General features: G+C 43.8%; 1 protein-coding gene across 3 annotated transcripts; it reads right to left on the bottom strand.

Annotated features, from left to right (window-relative positions):
- Nucleotides 1-345: 345 nt before the first annotated feature.
- On the bottom strand, nucleotides 346-23,392 carry TRAF3IP1 (TRAF3 interacting protein 1). Of its 3 annotated transcripts, XM_083473056.1 has the most exons (17): nucleotides 23,063-23,392; nucleotides 20,659-20,727; nucleotides 20,360-20,521; nucleotides 19,118-19,234; nucleotides 18,526-19,008; nucleotides 17,486-17,563; nucleotides 15,941-16,016; nucleotides 14,454-14,555; nucleotides 13,137-13,211; nucleotides 12,490-12,510; nucleotides 12,010-12,103; nucleotides 9,631-9,714; nucleotides 7,467-7,584; nucleotides 6,830-6,866; nucleotides 6,267-6,340; nucleotides 3,573-3,796; nucleotides 346-625 (listed from the first exon to the last, which is right to left on the bottom strand). In XM_083473056.1, the coding sequence occupies exons 1-17, from the start codon at nucleotides 23,375-23,377 to the stop codon at nucleotides 466-468; spliced, it is 2,289 nt and encodes a 762-aa protein (XP_083329182.1). In that variant the 5' UTR covers nucleotides 23,378-23,392; the 3' UTR covers nucleotides 346-465. The 3 variants fall into 3 exon arrangements, with proteins under 3 accessions (XP_083329182.1, XP_083329183.1, XP_083329184.1); XM_083473057.1 differs by lacking the exon at nucleotides 14,454-14,555; XM_083473058.1 differs by lacking the exons at nucleotides 12,490-12,510; nucleotides 14,454-14,555.
- Nucleotides 23,393-24,969: the final 1,577 nt, after the last annotated feature.

The raw sequence follows: 24,969 nt of genomic DNA, 5'->3' as shown, positions 1-24,969 counted from the left end.
CATGAATTTTTAAATAATTCTTCTTAAAGGGTTTGCCAACAAAAGGTCATATTTCAAGCTACTCCAACAGTAAATTCAAGCTACACCCAAAATTTCATACAATATATTTATATATTGCTCAAAATGCCACACATATACCAGACATGAAGGGTACAAAACCTGATCAGAGTATATTGTTATTAAATAATCCAGGAAAGTGAGCTCTGCTGACAATAGAAAACCTATCACAATATAGGTTAAATATAGCGAATGTTTTGCATTGACTGTTTTTTAAAGCTTTTTACAAACATTGAATAAATGGCAAATTTCACCTACACAATATAAATCTCCCGAGGCCATATACCATCACGTGAATAAGTTTATTTGAAACTGTATTTGCTGCTGTATGCAACAGATTTCTTTCAACACAAAGATTTATTTCTTCTATTTAGAAGAAAATCCATTCCAGCTCGCGTGTTCCATTGTTCACCTCCTTGAGTTGATGTTATGAACCATCTTCTGAATTTTTTCATCATTCTTTAAAACATTGGCCATTTTAGCACAAATCTTATCTTGTTCGTCTTTGATCAACTGATCCAGCTCCGCAAGTTCTACTTTCAATGGTTCCACAACACTGTCTGTAATACTGTTGAGACAAAACACGGAACTTACACAAAAATTCTTGTGAAATCCATTACGGTTAGACAAACACATCTGAAGCAAAGAGAGCAAATGTAAGGGGAGAAACTAAAAGTACATACTACAAACAAACAAACAAACAAACACTCTAATGTTTGCCTATACAGTGGTGCCTCGCAAGACGAAAAGAATCCGTTCTGTGATTCTCTTCGTCTAGCGGTTTTTTTCGTCTTGCGAAGCAAGCCCATTGAAGGATTAGCGGATTAGCGCTATTAGCGGCTTTTAGAGGCTTTTAGCGGCTTATCTGCTGATCGGATCAGCTGATAAGCGGCTTAGCGCTATTAGCGGCTTTAGCGGCTTATCTGCTGATCGGATCAGCTGATAAGCGGCTTAGCGGCTTAGAAAAAGGGGGGGGAACCAGCAGGAACTCGCAAGACATTGTCGTCTTGCGAAGCAAGCCCATAGGAGATTCGTTTTGCGAAGCACCTCCAAAACGGAAAACTCTTTCGTCTAGCGAGTTTTCCGTCTTGCGAGGCATTCAACTTGCGGGGCACCACTGTACAGTGGTACCTCGGGTTACATACACTTCAGGTTACAGACTAACCCAGAAATAGTGCTTCAGGTTAAGAACTTTGCTTCAGGATGAGAACAGAAATTGTGCTCCGGCGGCGCGGTGGCAACAGGAGGCCCCATTAGCTAAAGTGGTGCTTCAGGTTAAGAACTGTTTCAGGTTAAGAACGGACCTCTGGAACGAATTAAGTACTTAACCCGAGGTACCACTGTAGTGGGTAGGGGAAGAGGAAGTCAAGCAGGAGGTTGGAATGAGCTCTGAGAGTTCTACACTCAAATCCCAGTTCAAAGGGGGGAAACCCTCAATTGCTTTTAGGCAAGCATCTTACTCTGTTTACTATTCGGGAAAACAAGAACAGTTGGGATCTGCCTGACAAAGTTGATATGAGTAGGAATGATAGCTATCTTAAGCCTTATCTTACACCTCATCATAGGCAGATACTAATCATAAAGACAGTGTTTTTATATAACTTAGCAGGGGTGAGAAACAGCCGCATAACTTTCTTTGTACTACCCACTGTCATTAATACCAGTGGGAAGAGTCAGTGTTGCATTGCGAAAAGGGTGGGGGGAGTAGTACTGGGGGCTTTAATACTCTTGCTATGAATAGCATTTAGTTAAGTCACAATCTCTAATTAAAGGACTGTCCTGCAGATAAAACAAGATCATCCACATATGCTAACACCCTGAATTCCTTTGAAGGGGGCTGGGTATTCCCATGGAATGCGGAGTCAAGGACCCCCATCTTGGAGATATTCAGATCACCTCAGAATCTAAGACTGCTTTAGATATCAAACAGTCCAAGGTGATAACTGTCTCTGAGGCTTTGGAACTGTTTTGCAGCCTCAGGAGGGCTTCCAAAGTTTGTTGGTCAGAGTTTTGTTAAGAATGCAATAAAGGGAACGTGCTAGGCAGAGAGGAGGCGGGAGGCAGAGAAAGAGAAGTATAGTTTGGTGACTGACATAGCTACCTTTCCTCTGTTCTATTTGGGTAGTTCTCTAGCTACAAATGCTAGATTAGGAAGATTGGTAAGCATTTTCAGTCTTAGCCCCCCAAATCCTGACAGGTTTCTGCTCACCCACCTATGCCTAGGGCTAGCTCGCTGACTGCTTTATGGCCCACCTACTGGAATTTATTTATATATAAAGTTTCCAGTCCATCTTTCAGCAGTAACGTTCCATTTGGACAACTGCAATGTACTGTTCACAGGGTTGCCAACAACAACAGCTTAGAAACTCTAGCTAGTGGAGAATATGGTGATAAGATTGCTAACTGGGACAAGTGTTTTGAGTATATTACATCCTTTCCTTCTTCCAGTGACTTCCAATTTATTTCCATGACCAATTCAAAGTGCTGGCTTTACCTTCTAAACCTCCACACCACTTGGGCCCCCAGCATCTAATGGAAGACCTTTTCTCATAGGATCTATAGAGGCTCTCCTATGAATGTCATCTCATACTAAAGCAGGGAAGGTGGCAAAGAGAGGGCCTTCTTCGTGGTGGCCCCTTCCCTGTATTTGGAAACCTCTCCTTAAAGAGATGTGCCTAACACCTGTTTTAATGTCTTTTCAGCACCAGGCAGTGGCCTTCTTATGCTCCCAGGCCTGTTAACAATTTAATGTTATTTCAGCATCTCCAATTTTAGTTTCTAATCTGCTGGAAATAAGTTTTAGGGGTTTTCATTTTTATATGATTGTGCCAGAGCAGATAACTTGTCCTTTATTGTTGATTGAGTGCAATCACCCAATTCTGAATTGTTTGCATTTTGTATGTTCCAATGTTTATATTGTATGTTACTTAGAGGATCACTGCGTGAGATGACTTGGCAAATATATATAATCAAACAAACGTCCTCTTCGTGCACAGGACAGGTGGAAGGACCTTCCTCACAATTCCCAGTGGAGGCAGCAGCTAGGAAGCTCCTTGGCTCACAACTTTCAGGGGAGGTTGGTTTGAGCAGAGGGCAGGCAGTGCTGCTGTACTCCTTAAACCTCCCTGCCCAACCTCCTTGGAGCTAGAGCTTGGCTGACTGGTCAGCTGGGTGCCAGTCAACACGTAAGTGGTGGGAAGCCTTGTGTTAGGCTGCTGAGTTGCCCACTTGCCTTTCGCTTAATACGGTGACATGACCCCAGAGGCAACAGCACCTGTGCATTTGCTTCTACTACCATGACAATAGACTTAGCTCACACCGTTTAAGTTTGTGGGATTCTTCTAACTCCGCCCATTATATTTTACTGCAGTAGAAGCCTTCACTGCTGGGATACACCTTTCTTGCCCCACCTTCTCCCTCAGCTTGGCCCTCCCAGACCTGATTAGCATCACAAAACTCTATGTTTTGGATTAACCAATTGCGCAGCAACCGTGCAATTTCTCAAATAGTCTCACCTTTGTTCTTTCTGTAGGGCCTCTTCAAGTTGTTTATTTTCATTCTGCCACATCTGGAGTTCATTCTTCATGGCATCCACATCTTCCTGAATATAGTCCATGATTTTCCCAAGGGGGAGAGCGCTCCGACAAAGGGCCTGAATGGATCCACGGAACTTCTCTATTTCCTTTGCTACTAGATCTTTCTCTTTTCTCCTTGCTGCTTCTGACAAAAGTGGTTTTTCCTAATTGTTAAAAACACACACACACACAAATAGACAAATAGTGAAGGAACGGGATTGTTGTTTAAGGGGTGAATTAAATATATGGGATAGATTTGAAAACCAAAACATAAAAATAGAAAATAGGTGTGTTCTGAGGCACATCAATGAAACCAATACTAATTAATAATTAAAGATCACTCACCTTAGCCCAATTCTGCCATTGGAAAATAGTGCAATGGTCAAGAATGATCTCAAAGATAGCACACTTTCTGTTAAAGCAGAGAGATGCAAAAGGACACACAGCCAAAACTACATTATTTGCATTACTGTATGCCCATTAACATTCAAGGCCGATTTAAGATCCTGCTTTTGACTTGTTTGGCTTAGGATGTAATGTTCACTGCCTCTCTTACTATATGACTAAACACCTTACATGCGATCTCCACCAACTAAGTTCTCCAAGCAGAGAACTTCCTGCTCTGGACATGACAAAGCTGTAAGAGGGGTGCAACAGGTTTTTCCTCAGTAGCACTAGCTACTACTACCATTACAGGAAATCATTATGATCTGCCAGGACCATATTAACACCGGTCTCAAAGGATCTACACTGGCTCCCAGTAAGTTTCTGAGTGCAATTAAAAGTGTTGGTGCTGACCTTTCAAGCCCTAAACGGCCTCAGCCCAGTATACCTGAAGGAGCGTCTCCACTCCCATCATTCAGCCCAGACACTGAGGTCCAGCTCCGAGGGCCTTCTGGCGGTTCCCCCACTGTGAGAAGCGAAGCTACAGGGAAACAGGTAGAGGGCCTTCTCAGCAGTGGTGCCCGTCCTGTGAAATGCCCTCCCATCAGCTGTTAAGAAAATTAAAATCTATCTGACTTTTAGAAGATATCTGAAGGCAGCCCTGTACAGGGAAGCTTTTAAGGATTGAGGTTTTTTGTGTTTGAATATTTTGTTGGAAGCTACACAGTGGCTGTGGCAACCCAGTCAGATGGATGGCATATACATATAATAATAATAATAATAATAATAATAATAATAATAATAATAATAATAGATTCTTATGCCATTCTTTCTTCAAGGAGTTAAGGACGGCATAAACTACTCCTCTCATCCATCCATCCATCCAGGTCAAAATCCTGGGGAAAATCTATCCAAAATCTATCCACACCAGCACACAAGGAGATTCAGTGATGCAACAATGATGTACAGTCGTACCTTGGTTGTCGAATGGAATCCGTTCCGGAAGTCTGTTCAACTTCCAAAAACGTTTGACAACCAAGGCACGGCTTCTGATTGGCTGCAGGAGCTCCTTGCACGCAATCGGAAGCCGCAGAAGCTGCGTCGGACCTTCGGCTTCCAAAGAACGTTAGCAAACCAGAACACTCACTTCCGGGTGTGCGGCATTCGGGAGCCAAAACGTTCAAGTCGCAAGGCGTTTGGGATCCAAGGTACGACTGTGCTTATGTACACATTTCAACAAATAATAAAGATATAATGAATGTGGGTAAAAAGTAACAGATTGTGGGCCATAAGTACGATGCAGCCTGCAACAGAAGGTATATGTCTGCGTATGGAGTGAAGATGGAGCTGTGCTTTTGAGGCTAGTTCTCTTGGACCTGCCTGAGGAAAGGATTGTGTCCAAAAGAACCATGATTGGTTCTCTCCCAGTATGACTTGCTGTGTTTGGGACCTGCCTTGTGGGTTAGGATGGATTCATTTGGGTCAATATGAAGGTTTGTAACTTGAGGCCACAGCATGTTCAGCAGCAGAGTTACGAATAACCAAAACTCAACCAAGAATATTGAAGTCACTTTGTCACCTGATGACAGCAATGGTTGTTTGGCTATCAAACAGTAGCAACCAACAGGAGCTGCTGATCAGGCTTCTCAACACTGTACACTGCTGCCAGTTACCGGGAGGGAGGGACAAGGCAGTAGGGAGCTTAGCAGTGGCACAGCAACAGAGCCAATCTGACACCCCTGCTGCTGTGCCGAGCTCTCTGCGGCCTCGTCTCTCCCCTTCTCTGCAACACAGCAGCAACATGCGATGCTGGGAAAAGAGATCAGCAGTGCAGCCTAGCCCACACTGCCATTAACCCAACACCGCTGATGGGGTTTCTTATGATCTTCTTATCGCAGGATCAACAAGTCTGTTGTTAGGAAGCACAGGATAATGGGCAGATTCTTCCAAGAGCATAGCAGATGCACACATGACTTGTGCTAGAGGTTTGCTGGAGTGATGAGGGAAGTAAAGTGCTCCTGGTTTTATTGAACCAGACAGCCTTTAACATACGTGCTTCATAAAGCGTGACGGTGTGTGCTAGGTGTTTTTATTTTATAAGAGGTTACTAAAAATGTTCCTTCTTTGGAAACATTAGTTTAACTTTGTAGGATACAGAGCAATGCAACGTTGAAAAAGAGGTTGGAATGAAAACACTGAAGAATAAGCATCTAAGAACACTCAATTCTTTGAGGTTCATTGCATGATTACCTTCTCAGCAGATTTTGGCAACTGGGACAATTCATAATCTTTCTTTGTTTCCAATATTCTTTTAACAAGCCCACCTGTTGAAGATAAAAAATTATAGTTCTTAACTGCAAAAGACCTCTCTAAAAAGGCAAAAAAAGTGCTTATAGTGGCTCAGTTTTGGTTCATACACCCAACTAGTTTCTTCTGTATAGAACATTGAAATGAAACATTCTTTCTGAAACTCCTATAATGTACTTACAGCCACTAAGGTATAATAAAAGTCAGCAAGAGAAGGCATCATATTTTTAATTGGATTACAAACATTGGATCTATCAAAGACCTGACAAGTGTCAAAATCATTGTACTTGTGCCAAGTTTCATTAAGAACAAGGAACAAAAAGGATGGAAAGGGATTTTGAAGTTATCTCAAGTCAAAGCAAACAGTTGACAAGAAAGCATGAATTGGACTGCATACGTATTGAATCTTGAAAGGAAGACCAAGGATATTGGAAGTGACAAATTATGAGGGACTTAATCACAAACAAGCAAGTAAAGAAAAACCTTAAGAAAATAAAAAGACTTGCCATGCTTCTCATCTTCTTCCAACTCTACTGTTGCCTCCTGAACAATAGAAATCAAAGGGAAGTTAATAAATCAAAACTAGACAAGTAAGGAGACAATAATACTTGAGAGCTGACCGTTCATTTTCTCTCTGTTCTAAGAATAGCGACTGCCTCCCCGCCACCTTACCACCAAAAACACCCACTGATCTGCCAACTTGAGAACTGTATTTTACAATTCTATCATCCGTCCCTGTAAAATAAAAAGGGAGCTCAATTGTACAATTTAGAGCATGGACCAATCAAGATGACATGTGGTTTGACTATCAATGGGATTTGTGCCACAGCAGCCATTCTAAGGTAATCAGGAGCACCTCATACTCTGGCAAAATTATGAAATGGAAGCAAGGGCTTTAGGCTTCTAGGCTGCCTGTAACTGTTAATTCACTGTTCCTCTCCTTAATCATACACTATGACAACACAAACTTCCTAATGGGGCTGGAGGGTGCTTCCAGCTTAGACTCACTTCCATTCATCGTGCTTCAATATCAAGCATAAAGCATACCACTGGAACTCTATTCAGAAAGAGACAAAAGGAAGCAGCAGACAACACAAAGTTAATGCTTGGTTCACATCTGTATGAGAAAATGTATTAACCGACCGTTGCCATTTCTGCCATTTCAGGCAGATGCAGTGCTGACTCCACAACGAACTGATCGTCATCTTCTTCCTCCTCTTTGTCTATAATGACATTTGTCACTATTTTGGCACTGCCATTTCTAAAAGAAAGGAAGATCAGGACTATACTTCAGGCATGGCGTTACAAGTGATCATTCAAGGCAGAAAATACTGTAGAATCCTTTCTTTAAAAGAAAAAGGTGTATTCTAAAGGTGTCTAAAGATAAAAAGGTTTTGGGAATTTTCAAGCTATTTACTCCCATAAAGATGGCAAGCTGGGTGAGGGGTGGAACTGAAATGTACACAACATTTACTTTTAGTTGGATCCACACTGAAAACTATGGGACCAGTAGGTAACGTTTAACTTAAGTCTCATTTATTCTAATGTGACTAAAGCGTAACTCAAAACTGGATCCAACCTGTACATACTTTAAGAACACAAGATGTATTATTTTTAACTTACCAGATCATAAATTTGTACAGTTTAGTATTACAATTTTTAAAGTTCCACTGATTTATGAGCAGAGCAGTTGTGTGTGGTTGTAAAATAATCTGTGGCACAAGAACTGCAAAACCCAAAGCCCTGCTCATCTGATGCTAGTCAGGGCAGAAAGCTGGGGAAGGTGGGGGACACACAGAGAAAAGTCTACATTATCGTATGGCCACTTCCCAAAAAATGTGGAAAAATATGAAAATGAAAACTATTGACAATACAGTGGTACCCCGCAAGACGAACGCCTCGCAAGACGGAAAACCCGCTAGACGAAAGGGTTTTCCGTTTTGGAGGCGCTTCGCAAAACGAATTTCCCTATGAGCTTGCTTCGCAAGACGAAAGCCCATAGGGAAATCTCCGGGGACCTCTTTTAAATGCTAGCGGTGGGGAGCAAAGCCTTCCCCCCCCCCCGCCTTCAGAAGAGGTCCAGGAAGGCTGGCGGGGCCGAAAGGCTTTGCTCCCCAGCGCCAGCATTTTAAAAGCAGTCCGCGATAGCAGGGAAGCGCTTCCCGCTATCCCGGACGGCTTTTGAAGGCAGGAGAGGCATGCCGGCAAGTCTCCGCCAGCAGCGGCAGCGCTGCCGCTGCTGGCGGAGCGCTCCGCGAAGCCTGGGTGCGCTAATGTCAGCGCGCGCAGGCTTCGGCATGCGGGCAAGTCTCCGCCAGCAGCGGCAGCGCTGCCGCTGCTGGCGGAGCGCTCCGCGAAGCCTGGGCGCGCTAATGTCAGCGCGCGCAGGCTTCTGCATGTGGGCAGGTCTCCGCCAGCAGCGGCAGCGCTGCCGCTGCTGGCGGAGCGCTCCGCGAAGCCTGGGCGCGCTAATGTCAGCGCGCGCAGGCTTCGGCATGCCGGCAGAGGTCCGCGAAGCCTTGGCCGGACAGCTTTTGAAGGCAGGCGGGGGGAGCAAAGACTTTCGCCCCCGCCAGCCTTCAGAAGAGGTCCAGGACCTCTTCTGAAGGCTGGCGGGGGGCAAAAGTCTTTGTCCCCCCTGCCTGCCTTCCCAGGGGCCTTTAAATCGCCCCGGACAGCGGAGAAGTCCTCCGCTGTCCCGGGGCGATTTTAAAATGCCGCCCGCCAGCATTTTAAGATCGCCCCGGACAGCGGAGAAGCCCTCCGCTGTCCCGGGGTTTTTTAAAATGCTGGGGGTGGGAAGAAAAGCCCTTGTCCCCCCCCCCCCAGCCTTCAGAAGAGGTCGGGGGACAGACTGTCCCCGGACCTGGTCTGAAGTCTGTTTCCCTAGGAACGCATTAATTGATTTTCAATGCATTCCTATGGGAAACCGTGCATCGCAAGACGAAAAACTCGCAAGAAGAAGAAACTTGCGGAACGAATTAATTTCGTCTTGCGAGGCACCACTGTATTGTAAACAAAATAAAGGTTTTCTTCTCTGAGCTTAGAAACACTTATGTTTCTCAACATTCTAGTGCAGAAACAGGAGAGACTCAAGAGTATGCCATCATCATGGATGCTGTAGGACTGCAGTCTAATTTGCTGTAACTATCACATTTCTGCATTTATGAATATACCACATCAATAGGAAAAATTGTGTCGAGGACAATTTTCTAGTCTTCTAAAGGCCTAGAAAGTTTAACACACACTTGATAACAAAACAAACTATAGAACAATACTTCAGCAGAAATATAAAATATTTCCTGACCTCTCTGGTGCTAAAACCTCTGCACTTTCTTGGCGTTTTATCCGGGGCGGAGCTGGCCTTGCACTGCTAGGTCGTGGAAGTCTTCTGTAAAGGGAGGTAGCGAGCATTTCCTTTCTTAACACAAATTAGTGTGTGAAACCACTTATTTTGAGCAATTTGCAAAAATCTTATCAAGCACTGGCGTGCCTTCATTAATAAAGAATATACAATGCAATTAAAGAATTGTTTAATTCTTAATTCATTGTATTCTAATCAGAACACAAGGAGATTCAAAGCCAGACCCCCCCTTCCCCCCAAAATCCAGCCAAAGTACAGAACAGTACCCTGATTTCAATGCCAAACAGTAAAACACATATTTCACTTCTACTGAAATCAACGGAATTGAAATATATTTCATTTTGATTGAACAATGCTGATTGGCTGTACAATGCTGTACATAGATGACTGAAGGGATATAACAAATTAACCCGAGGCCGATCTTTTCCTGCTGAATGCAACTCGCATAATTTAATAAGCTTAATATTAATAATGCAAATCAACATTTTCCCCAAGTAGTAGTTATGGCCATGAAATTGGACGGCTTCTAAAGAGAATGAAACAGACTTAGGGAGGATAAAGCAATCAATGGAGAAATCAACGGCTACAAGGTCCAATGGGTATGTTCTAGGCCCACATGCAGAGAAGGAAGAGTAAGTCTCTGAAGGACAGTTGCCCTTGTGCCCTGATTTGGACACAGGCTCTCCTGTTCACTACAACAAAGGACGCCATGCCAGAAGGTACTGCTATATTGGGGAAGACGACCTTTTAAATTGGATTACATCTAAAGAGGTAAGAGCTCAAATGTTTCTAATCTGAAATTTATGTACAGTGGTGCCTCGCAAGACGAAAAGAATCTGTTCCGCGAGTCTCTTCGTCTTGCGGTTTTTTCGTCTTGCGAAGCAAGCCCATTAGCGGCTTAGCGCTATTAGCGGCTTAGCGGACCAGCTGATAAGCGGCTTAGCGGACCAGCTGATAAGCGGCTTAGCGGATCAGCTGATAAGCGGCTTAGCGGACCAGCTGATAAGCGGCTTAGCGGACCAGCTGTTAAGCGGCTTGGGGAAAAGGGGGGGGGAGGGGAAAAACCCCGCAGGAACTCGCAAGACATTTTCGTTTTGCGAAGCAAGCCCATAGGAAATTCGTTTTGCGAAGCAGCTCAAAAACGGAAAACCCTTTCGTCTAGCGGGTTTTCCGTCTTGCGAGGCATTCGTCTTGCGGGGCACCACTGTATTACAGTTAATTTTACTCTTTGTTGTTTCTATTCAGGCATAATAATGCATATTAGAATAAGTGCCACAAACTTTAAAGATAAAACAGTAGAAAACAACACTTAGGAGTAAGTCATATTTCAGCAACATCGTGGTCCTGTGCAGGTGTTACATTGATTCCTTGAAAACCATTGTTTGTAAATTAGGAGTTTTGGAGACATACATTCCCACTCCAGAGCAAATTTCCATTGTTGTGTGCTATTGGTCCTATTGACACTTTATGAACATATACACATGACACTAACCACAGTTTACTCCTAAATTGGTTTTCTTGTAACTACAATCTAAAATTCGGAAGAATTCAAACCATGGGTTCAAATTGTTGTTTATGATTAACAACAACCAAGGTTAGCAACGCTAAAGGGCTCTTGGGATCCCTTCCAACTCTACAGTTCTATTATTCTCAGGCTAGCATTTGTGCACTTGCAATTCTAAACCATGTTTAGCGCCAACAAGGGCAGGGGGGAAATTATTCTTGGGGGAAGGGGGGAAAGGAAGCCGGGAACTCTTAGCTACCTCTTAATTAGCAAATCACAGTTTACTGAGTAATACAGTCATACCTCGAGTTGAATGTGCTTTGGGTTCAGCGCATTCGAGTTGCGCTCCATGGCAACCCGGAAGTAACGGAGCGCGTTACTTCCGAGGTTCGCTGCTCGCGCATGCGCTCAAAATGACATCACGCACATGCACGGAAGCAGCGAAATGTGACCCGCTCGTGCGCAGACGCGCCTTGCGGTCCATTCGGGATGCAAACAGGGCTCCGGAACGGATCCCATTCGCATCCCGAGGTACCACTGTATTACAGTTTGATCAGAGCTTTTACAATTTCATAGGCTTTGATGAATTTCCTGATTATGGTCAATTTACTATCTAATGTGTCATCAAGCCATTGTCAGGTTAAATTCATGGGGTTACAATCCAAACAATAAGCAAGTTTACACACCACTGACTTAAATTAATGAATTAATAATGTTCAAATCTTTCTAACTGAAATAAGTAGCATTTAAGTGCATAACTTAAACTGGATTGTACCCCAAATTTTTAGTCTTTAATAAAAGGGAAGATACAGACATACCTTTGGGTGACTTGAGGAGGAAGCTCATTAGTAATTTCACTATTTTCAGAAACAACAATTTTTTCAGGGGCAGCAGTGTTCAAAACATCTCCTTCTATGAAACAAAACAGTCTGTCATTTTGAAAACTGTATAAATACCAAATGCTGGTAACATATATAAATTTAATAAATAATAATAATTTCTTTTCTAATACTGAAATAAGCAGAACTTCCCCTCCCAGCACACACAGATGCCATTATTATGCTGCAGAGATAAATTCAGTATTGCATATGAAACAAAGGCCAATTGGCAATCTATTTCTCCTTTACTGCTTATGTGACATTTATTGTATTCCAATGTAAAAACAAATTAACATTAGATTAATAGCCATATACCAATATGAAAAAGCTGTCTCTTTCCAAGCTCTACTTCACCATAGTTAAAATTCTCTTAAATTTTTTTTTAAATGATTATGTGTTAAAATTCAGCATAATTTTTACCTGCATCACTGGATGAGTCACCTGCAACATAAATACATACTAATTATTCCTCATGCTTAGGAACAATTAAAAATTGGATTAGACACTCCACTGTTTGTATGCAGGACAGCAACACAAAACACTCTTCTTGATTACTGGATTGTTGCCGTACATCTACTAGAAAGGTAGACTCACATTCTGTGAGGTCAGGGTGTACGATTCAGGGAGTGGAGCAGGAAAATGCAAACACACATCAAACACAACATGTTTCCCTCAGTTTGTCCTGGGATGCCATATTTTCACCCTAGGGGAAAAAACAGCAAAATTGCTCCAGGCAGCAAGCTATTAATTAGTAATAGCTGCTTTCGACCTTATCAGTCTCTATTTCTTCTTCAGAGAAAAAAACTATGTTGAAAAGAGTCTATTCTTTACAACAAATATGGCAGGGGAATAAAAAATTCCAAATCTATTGTGATAATTATGTCTGGTAAGCTAATACTTTAACTATCAGTCTCTTCAAGTTACACCCTGGAAGGCGTTGACATGGAAGAGAATTTTTTAAAAAGAGGTTAAAGCAAAACATGAAGCTCTACGGTGCAAAGGAACAATGGCTATGAAAAGATAACCTTCCAAAGATAGCACAGAAAAGTGCCCACTGTTTTGCTTACCTCTCTGTTTTACTGCAATTTCTGGCTCAGCTTTTCCATGTAAAACAGTTGCCGGTTTTTCCTCTGCAAGTGTAGCTGCAATGATATTAGTTCCCATTAATATTCCTAGCATAAAAGTTTGTGGTAGGAAGCCATGAGACAATACAGGTTTTCACCCTCCATCCTCTAAAACAGTGTTTCCCAAACGTTTTTGGGCAGCGGCACACCTGTCTACTGAAAAAAAATCTCGCGGCACACCACCATTAAAGCCCCGCCCCGTGACGTCAGCGCGCAGCGTCACGCCGGGAGGGACGCACGAAAGTAAAAGTTTTTTCCCTCCCCCCTCAGTCCCTCGCTCGGAATTCAGCTCGTTTGGGGCATCGCTCCGGCTGCTCCCTCTCCCGCCGCGCAGGAGCGATGCCTCTCTCTGGCTCTCCCTCCGCGCAGGCTGAGGGAGGGAGGGAGGTGCGCGTGTGACCCGTCTCTGCTGGGAGACCAAACCCAGCGAGGCAGAGTCGCACGGAGGCGCCCAGGCAGCGCTGCCGGCTGCGAGGAGGAGCGCCAGGCAGCAGCAGGAGGCGCGGCCTCTCCTCGCCGCCGCCGCCCCGCCTCTCGCCGCCCGACTCGCCCGCCTCCCTCCAGGCATCTCGCGGCACACCAGCCGATGTCTCACGGCACACTCGTGTGCCGCGGAACACCGGTTGGGAAACACTGCTCTAAAAACTCTCCTAAACATATTTGCCAAAAGTTCTGGAAACCCAAAAACTACAGTTCCAGTTTCTAGGCTGATAGTTCAGGACAGAATACCCTTCCCAATTCCCTCTCATCAGAGGCAGGAGAAGAAAATTTACTGGGATATTCAGGAAAGGAGCTGGCAAATTTTCCATTTAGCAATCATGTCTCTGCTACGGAAGGCAGTAGCATTTGGGGAGTCCCCAGTGATTTGCCACTTACAAGGTTGGCAAACTCCTGCCCTAAACGTATTAGCAATTCTTGCCATTAAAGATTGGTAATAATACTTATCATGTGGCACTTTCCAACATTGCAGGGCACGTCAGTATTATCATCCTGTACTGAAGATAAGTGACTGAATCTGAATGAGACTCACCCAGTGAGATCTAAATAGACACATGGTTTGCAATAGGGACTTTTTGATTTGTAGCACAGTGTCTTAGTGACTAAAGTACATCAGCTCTCTTGGATTCAAAAGCACTTCATCAACACACTGTATGTTGGTTTGATACGTGGTAAAACAAAAGCTGTAATTATAGCACTTATAAAAAACTGACATCTAGTTAGTGCTCAAAGACGAAGCAAGACAGCTTTGCCTTTTCTTACCTGGCTCTTGTGCTGTAATAACTGGCTCAATTTTCTGTTTTAACATGTTAGCTGCTCTTTCAATTGCACCACTAGATACACTTTTACTAGTTTCCTTTCGCCCTGACATGAGAGAATTCACAGAGAAATGTGTACTATATGCTATTAGGATCATTTAGACATGTTTAGATTTGGCAGAGTTATGCAGACACTTCATCAAGATCTTCACCACAATGTTACCTAGCCGATTTATCAAATGGCTGTGCTACTACTTCTTCAAACTATCAAACTGTACACTGACAGATATCTCCTGCTACAACATCAGCAGCTCGTACTATAACCTTAGAAACACTAAAATATGCAGAGACCTGATAAAGACACAGGGGGAAACCATAGTTTCCTGCTATGTGAATGAGTCGGCTCCCTACTCCCCTACCCTTCTCTTTCACATACTAGAAAAAAGATTGCAAATTTCCACTTCTTACTTTAAAGTACATGTCCCTGTGATGCATGTCCCTTCTGTTCATGTAGATTTCCCTTGCAATTAAGAACCTTGATCTTCCAGGGTCATAAATCACATGGCAAGCCTCCCATGTAGCAGTTCCTTGCTGTGGAGGTTACAGCTGAACTCAAGAACAGCTGTCAAGAGCAGCATAAGGACTGGGATGGGGCTAAGAGAAAGGCCTTGCATCTCCTTTGCACTCATGTTGTCCATGCAACTCATACAGGTGTGAAAATGAAATTGTACGCAGGCTGCTTAAGTAGTGTGGGCCATGGCTGCACGTTCTGTGAAGCTTATTGTTGTTGTGGATCATTAACTCCTCGTGATTATTAGACTGTTATGTTTATGCAATTGTTCTAATTACGTTATATACATGTTAACTGAACAACATGCAGTTTTGTGTTTTAAAATATGTGAGATCTCACACCCCTTTCTTATATGTTTAAGTACTTTACCTCACGGGGTCCTACTGACCCCAAATGACTTCTCTGTAACGTAAAGGTACTTTACTTTTATAGCTTTTTATTTTATAGTACTTTATAATTCCAGCTTTCTTAGGGTACACTTGATTCCAAAACCAGACTGATACAGTTACAGTCGTACCTTGGAATTCGAACAGCTTAGTTGCCAAATGTTTTGGTTCCCAAACGATAAAAAAACGGAAGTGATTGTTCTAGTTTTCAAACGTTCTTTTGGAAGCTGAACTTCCTGCAGCCAATCGGAAGCCATGCCTTGGAAGTTGAACATTTTGGAAGTCAAACTGACTTCCGGAACAGATTCTGTTCAACTTCCAAGGTACATCTGTATTCATGTTACAAAGAATTGTAGTTAGTTAAAAACTAAAAGCAGAAGCTTCCAGCCTCCTCTGGCACACAAAAGAGAAGCACTTGTTCATGTAGTGAGAAACCGTGGCTTCCTTTGTGCCTTACGTGGACCGTAGATTATGAAGTGCCACAAATTCAGGAATTCTCAGGAAAGAATTAAACAAAATACTTGTTTTGGCTACCTTCACCAACAGGTTTGGCTCGTTGTCTTGGTCCCTTTGTTGAATGTTGCCTTGATAATCTTGCTGCGTTTTCACTCTTGAAAAGATATACAAAGCACGCAATTTAAAAAGGCACAACTCACAATTTTTCAGTCTACTGAAGTTTTCCACACTTTCAGAGTAAGCAAGATTCACCACTAGTGCTGAAGGAGCCTGGTGCCTTTATCTTTTGTGGCAATCCATTTTGCTACTATTTTTGGGAGGAAGCGGGGTTGGGGTGTGTGGATTCCATAAATTCCCCAACCCCATTAATTTGAGCACTGGTGTAAACACTGTGGCCAGAGCAGCTGCTCCTCCCTATTGGTAAGGAAGGAGGTGATGATAAAGAGATGGCATATTTTATATTTATACACACACACTTTTCTTAAAGAAGAAGAAGATAAATAGGAGAAGCTCCCAGGAGTGATATAGCGGGAAAGGAGCACAAGGCATCTGTATTTGTAACAGTTCTGTTTTGGCAGATACCGCTTGTTATTTGGCACTGAAATTTCCTCTCTTACGTAACTATTAAAACTTTTGTCTTTACCTCTGGTCACCTCAGTAAAAGTGTAAGTGTGGGAATTTCTCTAGAACCCATTTCCTACCCATCTCTTCAACTAGGCACCAAACAATGAACTGGAGCTGAATCCCTTGTGACATTTCATCTCCACTACAAATTTCATTCAAGCCCAGAAGCCCATAAACTTGAGAAGATGCATCACACAATTTTGGAATATGAAAAAACATTGAGAGCATTTTTCAGAAGTAAAATGCTAACATTTAACAAAAAAAAAAATGGAACAGGCACCAGATTTACTTAACCAATAACGCAATTCTAAAAAGGTTACGTTGTGATTTCTTTGTAATATGTTTTTCTCTGACCACAGCATGAATCATTAAAATCAGGAAGACTATTAGAAATAGGAATAGTTAAATAAGCAAGCTCCCTTTTCCCTTGAGTGGACACCTCACCCCCATCAAGGGTTTCTGACTGTAAAGCATCTTCCTTTGGATTCGTTCACATGCCAAACCATCAACTGTGTCACCCAGCAGTAGCCACTGCATCAGGCTGCGGCAGAGGGGAAAGGGCAAACAGGACCCCTTCGTTTACTCTGGCCAGAGACCAGTTTCTCTTCACTCTCTCTCTCACTGAACAGCTCCCATCTCAGCTGAATGTTCTAAGAACTCTGTAAATAAGAACTGGTGCCCGAGTTTGGTTTTTTCCCTTCTTCTCCCTTTGGTACTGTGCCATTTAGTTGCAGGTCTAAGAGCAGGGATGGTCTTTTTTTACTGATCAGTAGTTTGCTCTGGGAGCCTTTTTGACAGAGGAGTGGGGTATAAATGCTGTATACAGATAAATCACCCAGAAGGTTCGTTCATGCAATGTCAAACCAAATATGTTAATAAAATAAGTAAGTTTTTAAATGGCTTTGATATTTTGAAATCACAAGCTGATTTTCACTTGTACTAAGTACAGAATTGAAACATTTGAACTGCTTTGCAAAATGTGTATACTTGATTACTTACTTCTTTCTCTGGCTCAGCTTTATCTTTTACAGATCGTTCCAACGGTTTTTTAGTTACATTCTCCTCTGACCCTGTAAGCTACAGAAAAATATTTATACTGAACTTTTGCAATGGTTAGTAGGAGCTAATTATGCTAATTATGCAAATTATGCTAAGCCAAATGAGAACATGAGGGTTCTTAGGAGACCGAGTGTGCTACTCTGCTCCCTTGGTCCTCCTGCTGCTGCGAGCTACACCATGGTTTGTTAGCCCAGAGGTGGGGAACCTTTTTTCAGTCTGAAGGTCACATTCTCCCATGAGCAACCTTTGGGGCTACATGCCACTGGTGGGTGGGGCCAGATGAAAAAGTGGGTGGAGCATCTAAGATGGGTTCAGGACTGTTTCACACATTACTTCACTGGACATAGGTATTAGGCTATTATTGTAAAAAGCATTTGGGAACACGGATTTCATTCCTCAAACACATTTAACACATCTATTCTCATATACACTTTTATTCTCATATACATTTTATACACTTTTTCCACAATCAGGGTGGGCACCCTATTAACCAACAGACTATATACCATAATACTCCCTTAATCAGTTCAGCAACTGAAGCATGCCCCTAGATTTTCCTGTGGTTTATTTCTGAAAATCCATCTCTAGCTTTGCTAATATGAAGATAACCATGTTTTTCCTGAGCTTTGTCTTACAAGGGAGCCACACGTTCTGATTAGTGCTACAGACAAACTTGTATAAATAGTTTTTGCGTTTTCAAAGAGAAAGCAGCCACAGCTTATTTTTTTCTCAGTAGCCTTTTGGTTTAACTAGCCACTCTCAAACCAGGTTACATTTGTATTCATTAGCTTTTCCCAGTGCAGGATTTTGATACCCACCCTACCCCCGAGGTATTCATAACAAGCAGGCCTTATTCCACACAGATGTCTCATATGCAAAACCGAAAGAAAAACATATAAAGATTGTTCAACAGATCTGCTAATTACAGTTCTCGTCAATGGCTACTTTATGCCTTTTTTTAAAAAAATATATGTGTTTACCTTTTTATCTGCCTTGTCCTTTCCTTGCTCACGTGACTGCTCCGTCTCTTTCACTCGTTCCCTTCGTTTATCTTTTTCTCGATCTTTTCCCCTTTCTCTGATCTTCTCATGTTCCTTGTCCTTGGCCCTCTCTTTGTCTTTTTCTCTTAATCTGTCTTTTTCTCTTCCACCCTCATGTTGTTTCCTTTCTCTGTCCCTTTCTTTATCGTGCTCCTCTTTTTCTTCTTCCCCATCTCCTTTTTCTTTGTCTCTGATTTTCTCTGACTCTCTTCCCTGTTTGCTTGACCTATTCTTATTTCTCTCTCTTTCATGTTTCTCACCTTCTTTAAAATTGTCTTTATCAATATTTTTGTGCCGGTTCTCATAATCCTTATGTTTGTCACTTTCTCTTTCTTTTCGCCTGCTCCCTTCCTCTTTTATCTCTTCTTTGGGTTTTTGGTCTTGAATTGAGTTTCGGTCTTTTATTTCTGAGTCACCTCTTCCCTATATAATAAAATGTAAAATTATTAAATTGTAACACAGCCTTCTCTCTAGTTGCTCAGGCAACAAGAATTATTTATACTCCCCTTAACCCAAAAGTTGTTCACAGCACCTCTTTATGGGATCTTTGATCTTCTGTTCTGTTTTGGGTTTTAGAAGATGATATCCCTCCTTTCATATCAGCTTTCTCCCCTGCAAGGACTCTTTGAACAGCTTCATCACTGGATAGCTACAAAGAGATAACCTGTTAAACTGAGCATAATCTTGGCAATAGTCATTTCTATCCTATACACAATGCTGATTTCTTTCTGTCTTAAAAGAAAAATATGTATACAATCTTAGTTATCATTCCTTTCACTTTTGAACAATTCCTTTTAGGGAAACAACCCTAATTATGCTTATTAAGGAGCATGTTCCACTGAATTCAGTGCAGTTAGGTGGACATCCAGCTTCCAAGTTTTGCCAGTGGAGAGGCTCTTAAACCAGAGTCTAAACCTGCACCCATTTACCTGGAAGTAAACCCCATTAAGCACTAGAGCTGGGCGATACGTGGCTTTCAACATTGTGATATATCAGCAGCTAAATGTCTCTCAGCTGCTTCTTTCTCCCCACTTTAGAGGAAGAAGTAGCCAGACTACATTGCCCAGCCCTACTAAGCTCCAACACCGCCCTGGCTCACACGAGCTCGAGGGGCATCAGAGCTTCATTGAACTGCTCAACTTGGGGGGGGGGGAGCCTCCTGCCCACCAGCTAAGCTAGCCCCTGATACCGTGGCCGGCAGCTGGGCTGCGGAGGGAGGGACAGAGTGGGCGAGCATCAGGCCTGATTGAAGTGTGCAATACTGGCTGCCAACAGGGCAAGCAGGGATTCGCAATAGATTGCCTGATGGGAAATTCTGAAATTGCTCTCGCGATTTTCACTTTAAACCAGTTTCAGGCAATGTATCAATACCTATTAAGCACAAGAGACTTCCTTTTGAGTAGAAGTGCATGCCATTGTACTGTAAGTTAACTATACAGTGAATTCTTAATGAGTGCCTGATCTTCAGTAACAGGAGACTCGTTATGAGACCTGTTACTAGCCAACTCTTGTATACAAATGCCTCGTTGCTATGTATCTACAGTACTGCAAAGGGCACTGGGAGGAAAGCACTTCAAGAGGGAAGCACTGAGTTGGTGGTGGTGGTGGTGGTGAGAGAGGCATGTCGCTTTTCCACGGCAACTGTCCCCAAGGTGCCTTTCCCTTGTGACTCCCCAACCTCGCTTTCCCCCCAGCTCAAGTTCAGTCTGGTGCTTGCAGGGAAACTTTGTGTAAGATTTAAGTCCAGGGATAAAGCTCCATGTAGAGATCCTACCTTATTAAGACAGCATTTGGCAATTGCCTGGAGTAGTTCATTGGTTCTTTCAGGTTCATGCCCAGCAACAATACGTGCAGGCTTCACTGCCAAGGGTTCCCCCGTCACCATGATGACAACATCAATTGCTTTCTGAAGGAAGCCGATTTTTGCATCTTTATCCTGGTAGGGCAACACAGTTACATAAAATTATCCAGATTTCAGCATAAACTGTTATCTTCCTGGCATATAATCAGATTAGTGTGCATGTGTATTATACTCTCATTTTAAAAGTTGAAACAATTAAAGGCTTTGCATACCTTAACATTATCAGATTTCATCTCTGCTTCTGTGTACAGTCCTTTCATGAAACCAGTTGATCTAATTACCTTTATAAAAGAAAAGAATGTGTTTTGATTCTGGATTTGGCAGGCAGTTTGATTTATGATGTCTGATTTTCTATAGGGGTTCTAATGTTTACAGATTTTATGACTTTTCAATGACACTTCACATATATTAGAATTCTATCAGGAGTGGGGGGTTGTGCCAAAGCATACACAATTGTTAGAGCACAGATAATGGTAGAGATGATCATGACAGTCCATGGCAGCCTCTGGAGAAATTCTGCTCTATGGTATTCTTACATTTAGTTTATAACAAAACAACTCTTCGGTTACAACTGTTATCTGTACAGAGATTAAGCATTCTTTTAGCAACTAATATTATAAGTACATGCATACGTATCTGTGCAGGTGGGATGGGCAGGTGAAAGGAACTTGGATTCTTGTGAGTCTCTGGATGGGCTTGAATTTTCAGTTCAGATAATATTATGATTGATAACTTCCAAAACAATGAGTAACTTTTCAGTGCTAATTAGTTTTGAAGACAGTTCTCTTCATTACCATTTCAAATGCAACTTGCAGTTAAGGCACTGACAGAGTAAATTGGATGAGTAAAACAAAAGCATGAGTAAACCAGTTTTTAATATGCTACAAGACCAGGAAGGTATTGCTCAAATGTCAGGGCAGAAGCCACCAGTAGATCATGGGATTCTTATGGGTCAGTTGCTATGTTATCGTTGGCTGGTAATATGTAAGAGCTCCAAAATTCTCTGTGTGATACGTCATATGACTCTATGGCAACGAAGGGCAGGTGCAGCTTCTACCTGCATGGTGTTTCTAGAGATGCCATTTTTGAAGCCTTCCTAAATAGAGAATTATAGAACAGTCTCAAATAAGTTGTCAGCATTTACAGTCTTAGGAAACTATTTGAGAACCACCACCAAGGGTAGGGAGATCTAACACAGAAAATCTGAAAAGTCTGAATTTGGTAACTAACAAAGGCCAGGCAGTAATAAAAATAAAATGTGAAAGTATATAAAAGCCAACAGAAAAATAAGTCTAATTAACCAGCAAACTGGACTCTTTCTCTTTCAGTAAATGCTTAAAACTACTTAGATGTCTTTCTGAAGATCTTCAGTATGGGAACAAGCCAAAGTGAAGAATTTAACATCTAATTTATTTTGCGGAGAAAATTATGATACCATGAATCTGGTAGTTTTTTCAGTGTTAAAAGACTACAGTGGTACCTTGGGTTATGAACTTAATTTGTTCTGGAGGTCCATTCTTAACCCAAAACCGTTCTTAACCTGAGGCACACTTTTGCTAATGGGGCCTCCCGCTGTTGGCGTGCCACCGCCACGCGATTTCCGTTCCCATCCTGGGGCAAAGTTCTCAACCCAAGGTACTACTTCCAGGTTAGTGGAGTTTGTAACCCGAAGCGTTTGTAACCCGAGGTACCACTGTACCTGCAATGAAGGGCTAGCAGGTGGGTGCCATTCTTTCACCACCTTCAATGCCCCTAGGGTCTCTCCCCTATCTCCCTCCATAGTGGCCTAGGCAACTTTAACTGCAAGCTGACCTACAAAAAATCATAGGTAAAGCTTTTTCGTGGCATGTGGAAATCAAAAGAACAGCATTCCACCTACTATGCTAGCCTGCTAGACCTGGGATAACCCTGGCTGCTACTATCAGATTTTTATTTTTATTTAAAAAGCCTAACACCTGAAAGGATGGCTTCATATGCCTGCGTATATGGGAGGGCTTTTCATCCGGGTGATTGTTAATTTTTTAAAAAAAGATCAAAGGCTATACAATTTTGAGGTTTTATAATACTGCGCCTCTTTTTATTGGCTTGGAACCTGTGGTCTGCTAAAAGGGGCAGCTGCACAGAAACTAGACAGGGAGTGGGCGACCTTGCAGAATTCTACAACTGGGAAGGGTGATGGGGGCCGGGGGCGCGTGGCTGGGGGATGGTGAACTGATGGGCTTCTGGGGGACTTGGGAGCAGTTCACCTACGAAGCTACTTTACCCGGCACGTGCCCACTGGGACCCCTCCCCTGCTGCAGGCGCCCGGCAGAGCCTGCCTCTGGAACTCCCTGCCTCATGAGGCAGCCTTGGCTGGCTCTTTCCGCCCCCTGCCAAGAACATTCTCGCCTAGGCAAGGGATGCCCAGGACCGCCGAGGCGAATTCTTCTTCTCTGTCAACCTTCGAGAATTCCTCTTTTGTAAACCGCTTGGAGGTGGCGCGGGGGGAGGGGAAGCCCCATCCCTTCCCTCCCCGCCCGTTGCCTGGCAACCGGGGAGCGCAAGCCGCGCGGCGCGTCCTTTCGGCGGGTCCCCCCTCCCGTTCCGCGCCCCCCCCCCCTCGAAGCCCGGGCTGACCTCCCCGATCACGTCGTGCAGGTATCGGAAGGGGGGCTTGCTGAGAAGGCGCTCCGTGAGGGGCGGCTTCCGGATCACGCGCCCCAGCAGCTCCTGCGTGCGGCGGACCATGGAGCCCTGCATGGCCCCCGCAGCCCCGGCCCGGCCCGGCACGCCGCTCCCGGCCCACCCGCGCTGGCTCGCCGGCTCCTTCCGCGGGGCGCGCGCCCTCCGGCCTCTCCTCGCCGTTGCTACCCGACTCCGCGGCCCTAGCAACAGAAGGCCGCTCCGGGGCGGGGCCTGCTTGCCCCGCCCCTCCGCACCCGGCGCCCGCATTGGGCGACGCGGGAAGGTGACGTCGGGAGGCCCCGGGAGCCTGGCCGGAAGGCGGAGGAATCTTTGTGCCGCCGGACCGCTTCCCCCGGAGGCCCTGAGGCGCTGACTTTGAGTTCCTGTCAAGGAAAAGGGCGGCAGATAAAAATATAAAACAAAACAGGGAACATACTTTTTGCTAGAGTCGTTATGTTTTTATTGTAATTATTTATGTAAGTTATTACTAATTATTATATACAGCTCTTCCTCTGAAGGCCTCGGGGCGGTTCGCAGCCTATAAAGTCTATCCATATTCAATTCTTATTCTTTTAAAAATTGTTTTCTTCCTGTGTTTTGAGCTTGTTTTTATCTGTAAGCTCCCTCGAGCTCGTCAGGGAAGGCCGCTTGTCCCCTCACTGCGCAGGCGCCGCTGTCACCTGGCCCCGCTCCCCGGAGGGCCATCTCCCTTCCTCCAAGATGGGCTGCTGGCTGGTTCTTGGCCTGGCCGTGGACGTTGTCCTTGCCCTGTTTGGGGCTGGCCAGGAGTTTTTCTGCTTGGCAAAATTGGCTCTGGCTGAGATTGTATGTCAATGGCGACTCCAGTAGGCCGCTTCCACTTTTCCTGTTCCCACTGGAGCCTTCTTTGGCTTGCCACGCCTGCGGGCTCTCTTCCGGCCAACGCTGCCAATGACCGATCTTAAAAACTTGGGGTCGGTGAGATTCGGCAATCGCGGCACCTTGCGCCTGGTGGACCTCCTGAGCGGAGCGGGTTGTGCCTTGCTCCTCGTGAAGTAGGGCGAAATGTGAGGAGTGTTGCAAGCCGGTGCAGAGGCAGAAGGTCTGGCCGAGGTGGTAGAGCACGGCTTCTCTGTCTGGGGCGTCTTCCTAATCCAGTAGAACACCATTATCATACGCCTCTTAGATGTGTTGGACATGCTGAAGAAGGTGCTGGAAGCCCAAAGACCAGGGTGACTTCAAAGCCGAGGACACAGCAGGCAGTTCCCTATCAACAGTTCCAAATCCAAGCAAATGTTAGCTCTAGTCCTGTTATATCGATCCAGCAATTCTGAACGTTAAATAAGGGATTAATTCCTCAGGCAGTACGAAAAGACTTCCTGTGGCTTTTTAATAGCTGGGAGCTCCCAACTACTGCCACTGTTGACAGCCTGTTGCCCCTTATATCTGCTTGAATGGGTTATGTCACAATGGTTCCTTCATCAGGTGTTTGTGAGCACGAAAATGCTGTTGGGAGTTTCAGCAATGAAGGCTCAGGCATAACACACTGTTTGAAAGTCTGAACATTTCCTCTTTTTTTATTTAACAAAATTTATATACCACTTTTATAATTTATATACAAATTATTCGGAGAGAAAGTTAAAAATATACTATAGTTGATTCACTTCTAGGCTAGTTTACATACTTTATTCCTTCTTACACTTTTATCCCACCTTTCCTCCACAGAGCATACACACTTCAGCCTCCACCTTCTCCATTTTATCCGGACAGCAATATTGTGTGCTAGGGCCATAGCTCAGTGGTAGAACAACTGCTTAGCATGCAGAAGGCATCAGGTTCAGTCCCCAGCATCTCCTGGTGGGACTGGGAGAGATCCTGCC

Source organism: Podarcis liolepis, assembly GCF_965112155.1.
Source record: "Podarcis liolepis genome assembly, chromosome: 1".
Taxonomy (NCBI): domain Eukaryota; kingdom Metazoa; phylum Chordata; class Lepidosauria; order Squamata; family Lacertidae; genus Podarcis; species Podarcis liolepis.
Note: the sequence above shows the minus strand (reverse complement) of the source record. Positions and strands in the feature narration are given on the sequence as shown.

Bases quoted from the DNA above. Each gene is read 5' to 3' on its own strand.
- TRAF3IP1 (XM_083473056.1), bottom strand. From the start codon at position 23,377: ATGCGGGCGCCGGGTGCGGAGGGGCGGGGCAAGCAGGCCCCGCCCCGG. The intron at 20,728-23,062 runs GTCAGCCCGGGC...TCTTTTATAAAG, and splicing joins TGCACGACGTGATCGGGGAG to GTAATTAGATCAACTGGTTT. The intron at 6,341-6,829 runs GCAAGTCTTTTT...TATCTTCAACAG, and splicing joins GGAAGAAGATGAGAAGCATG to GTGGGCTTGTTAAAAGAATA.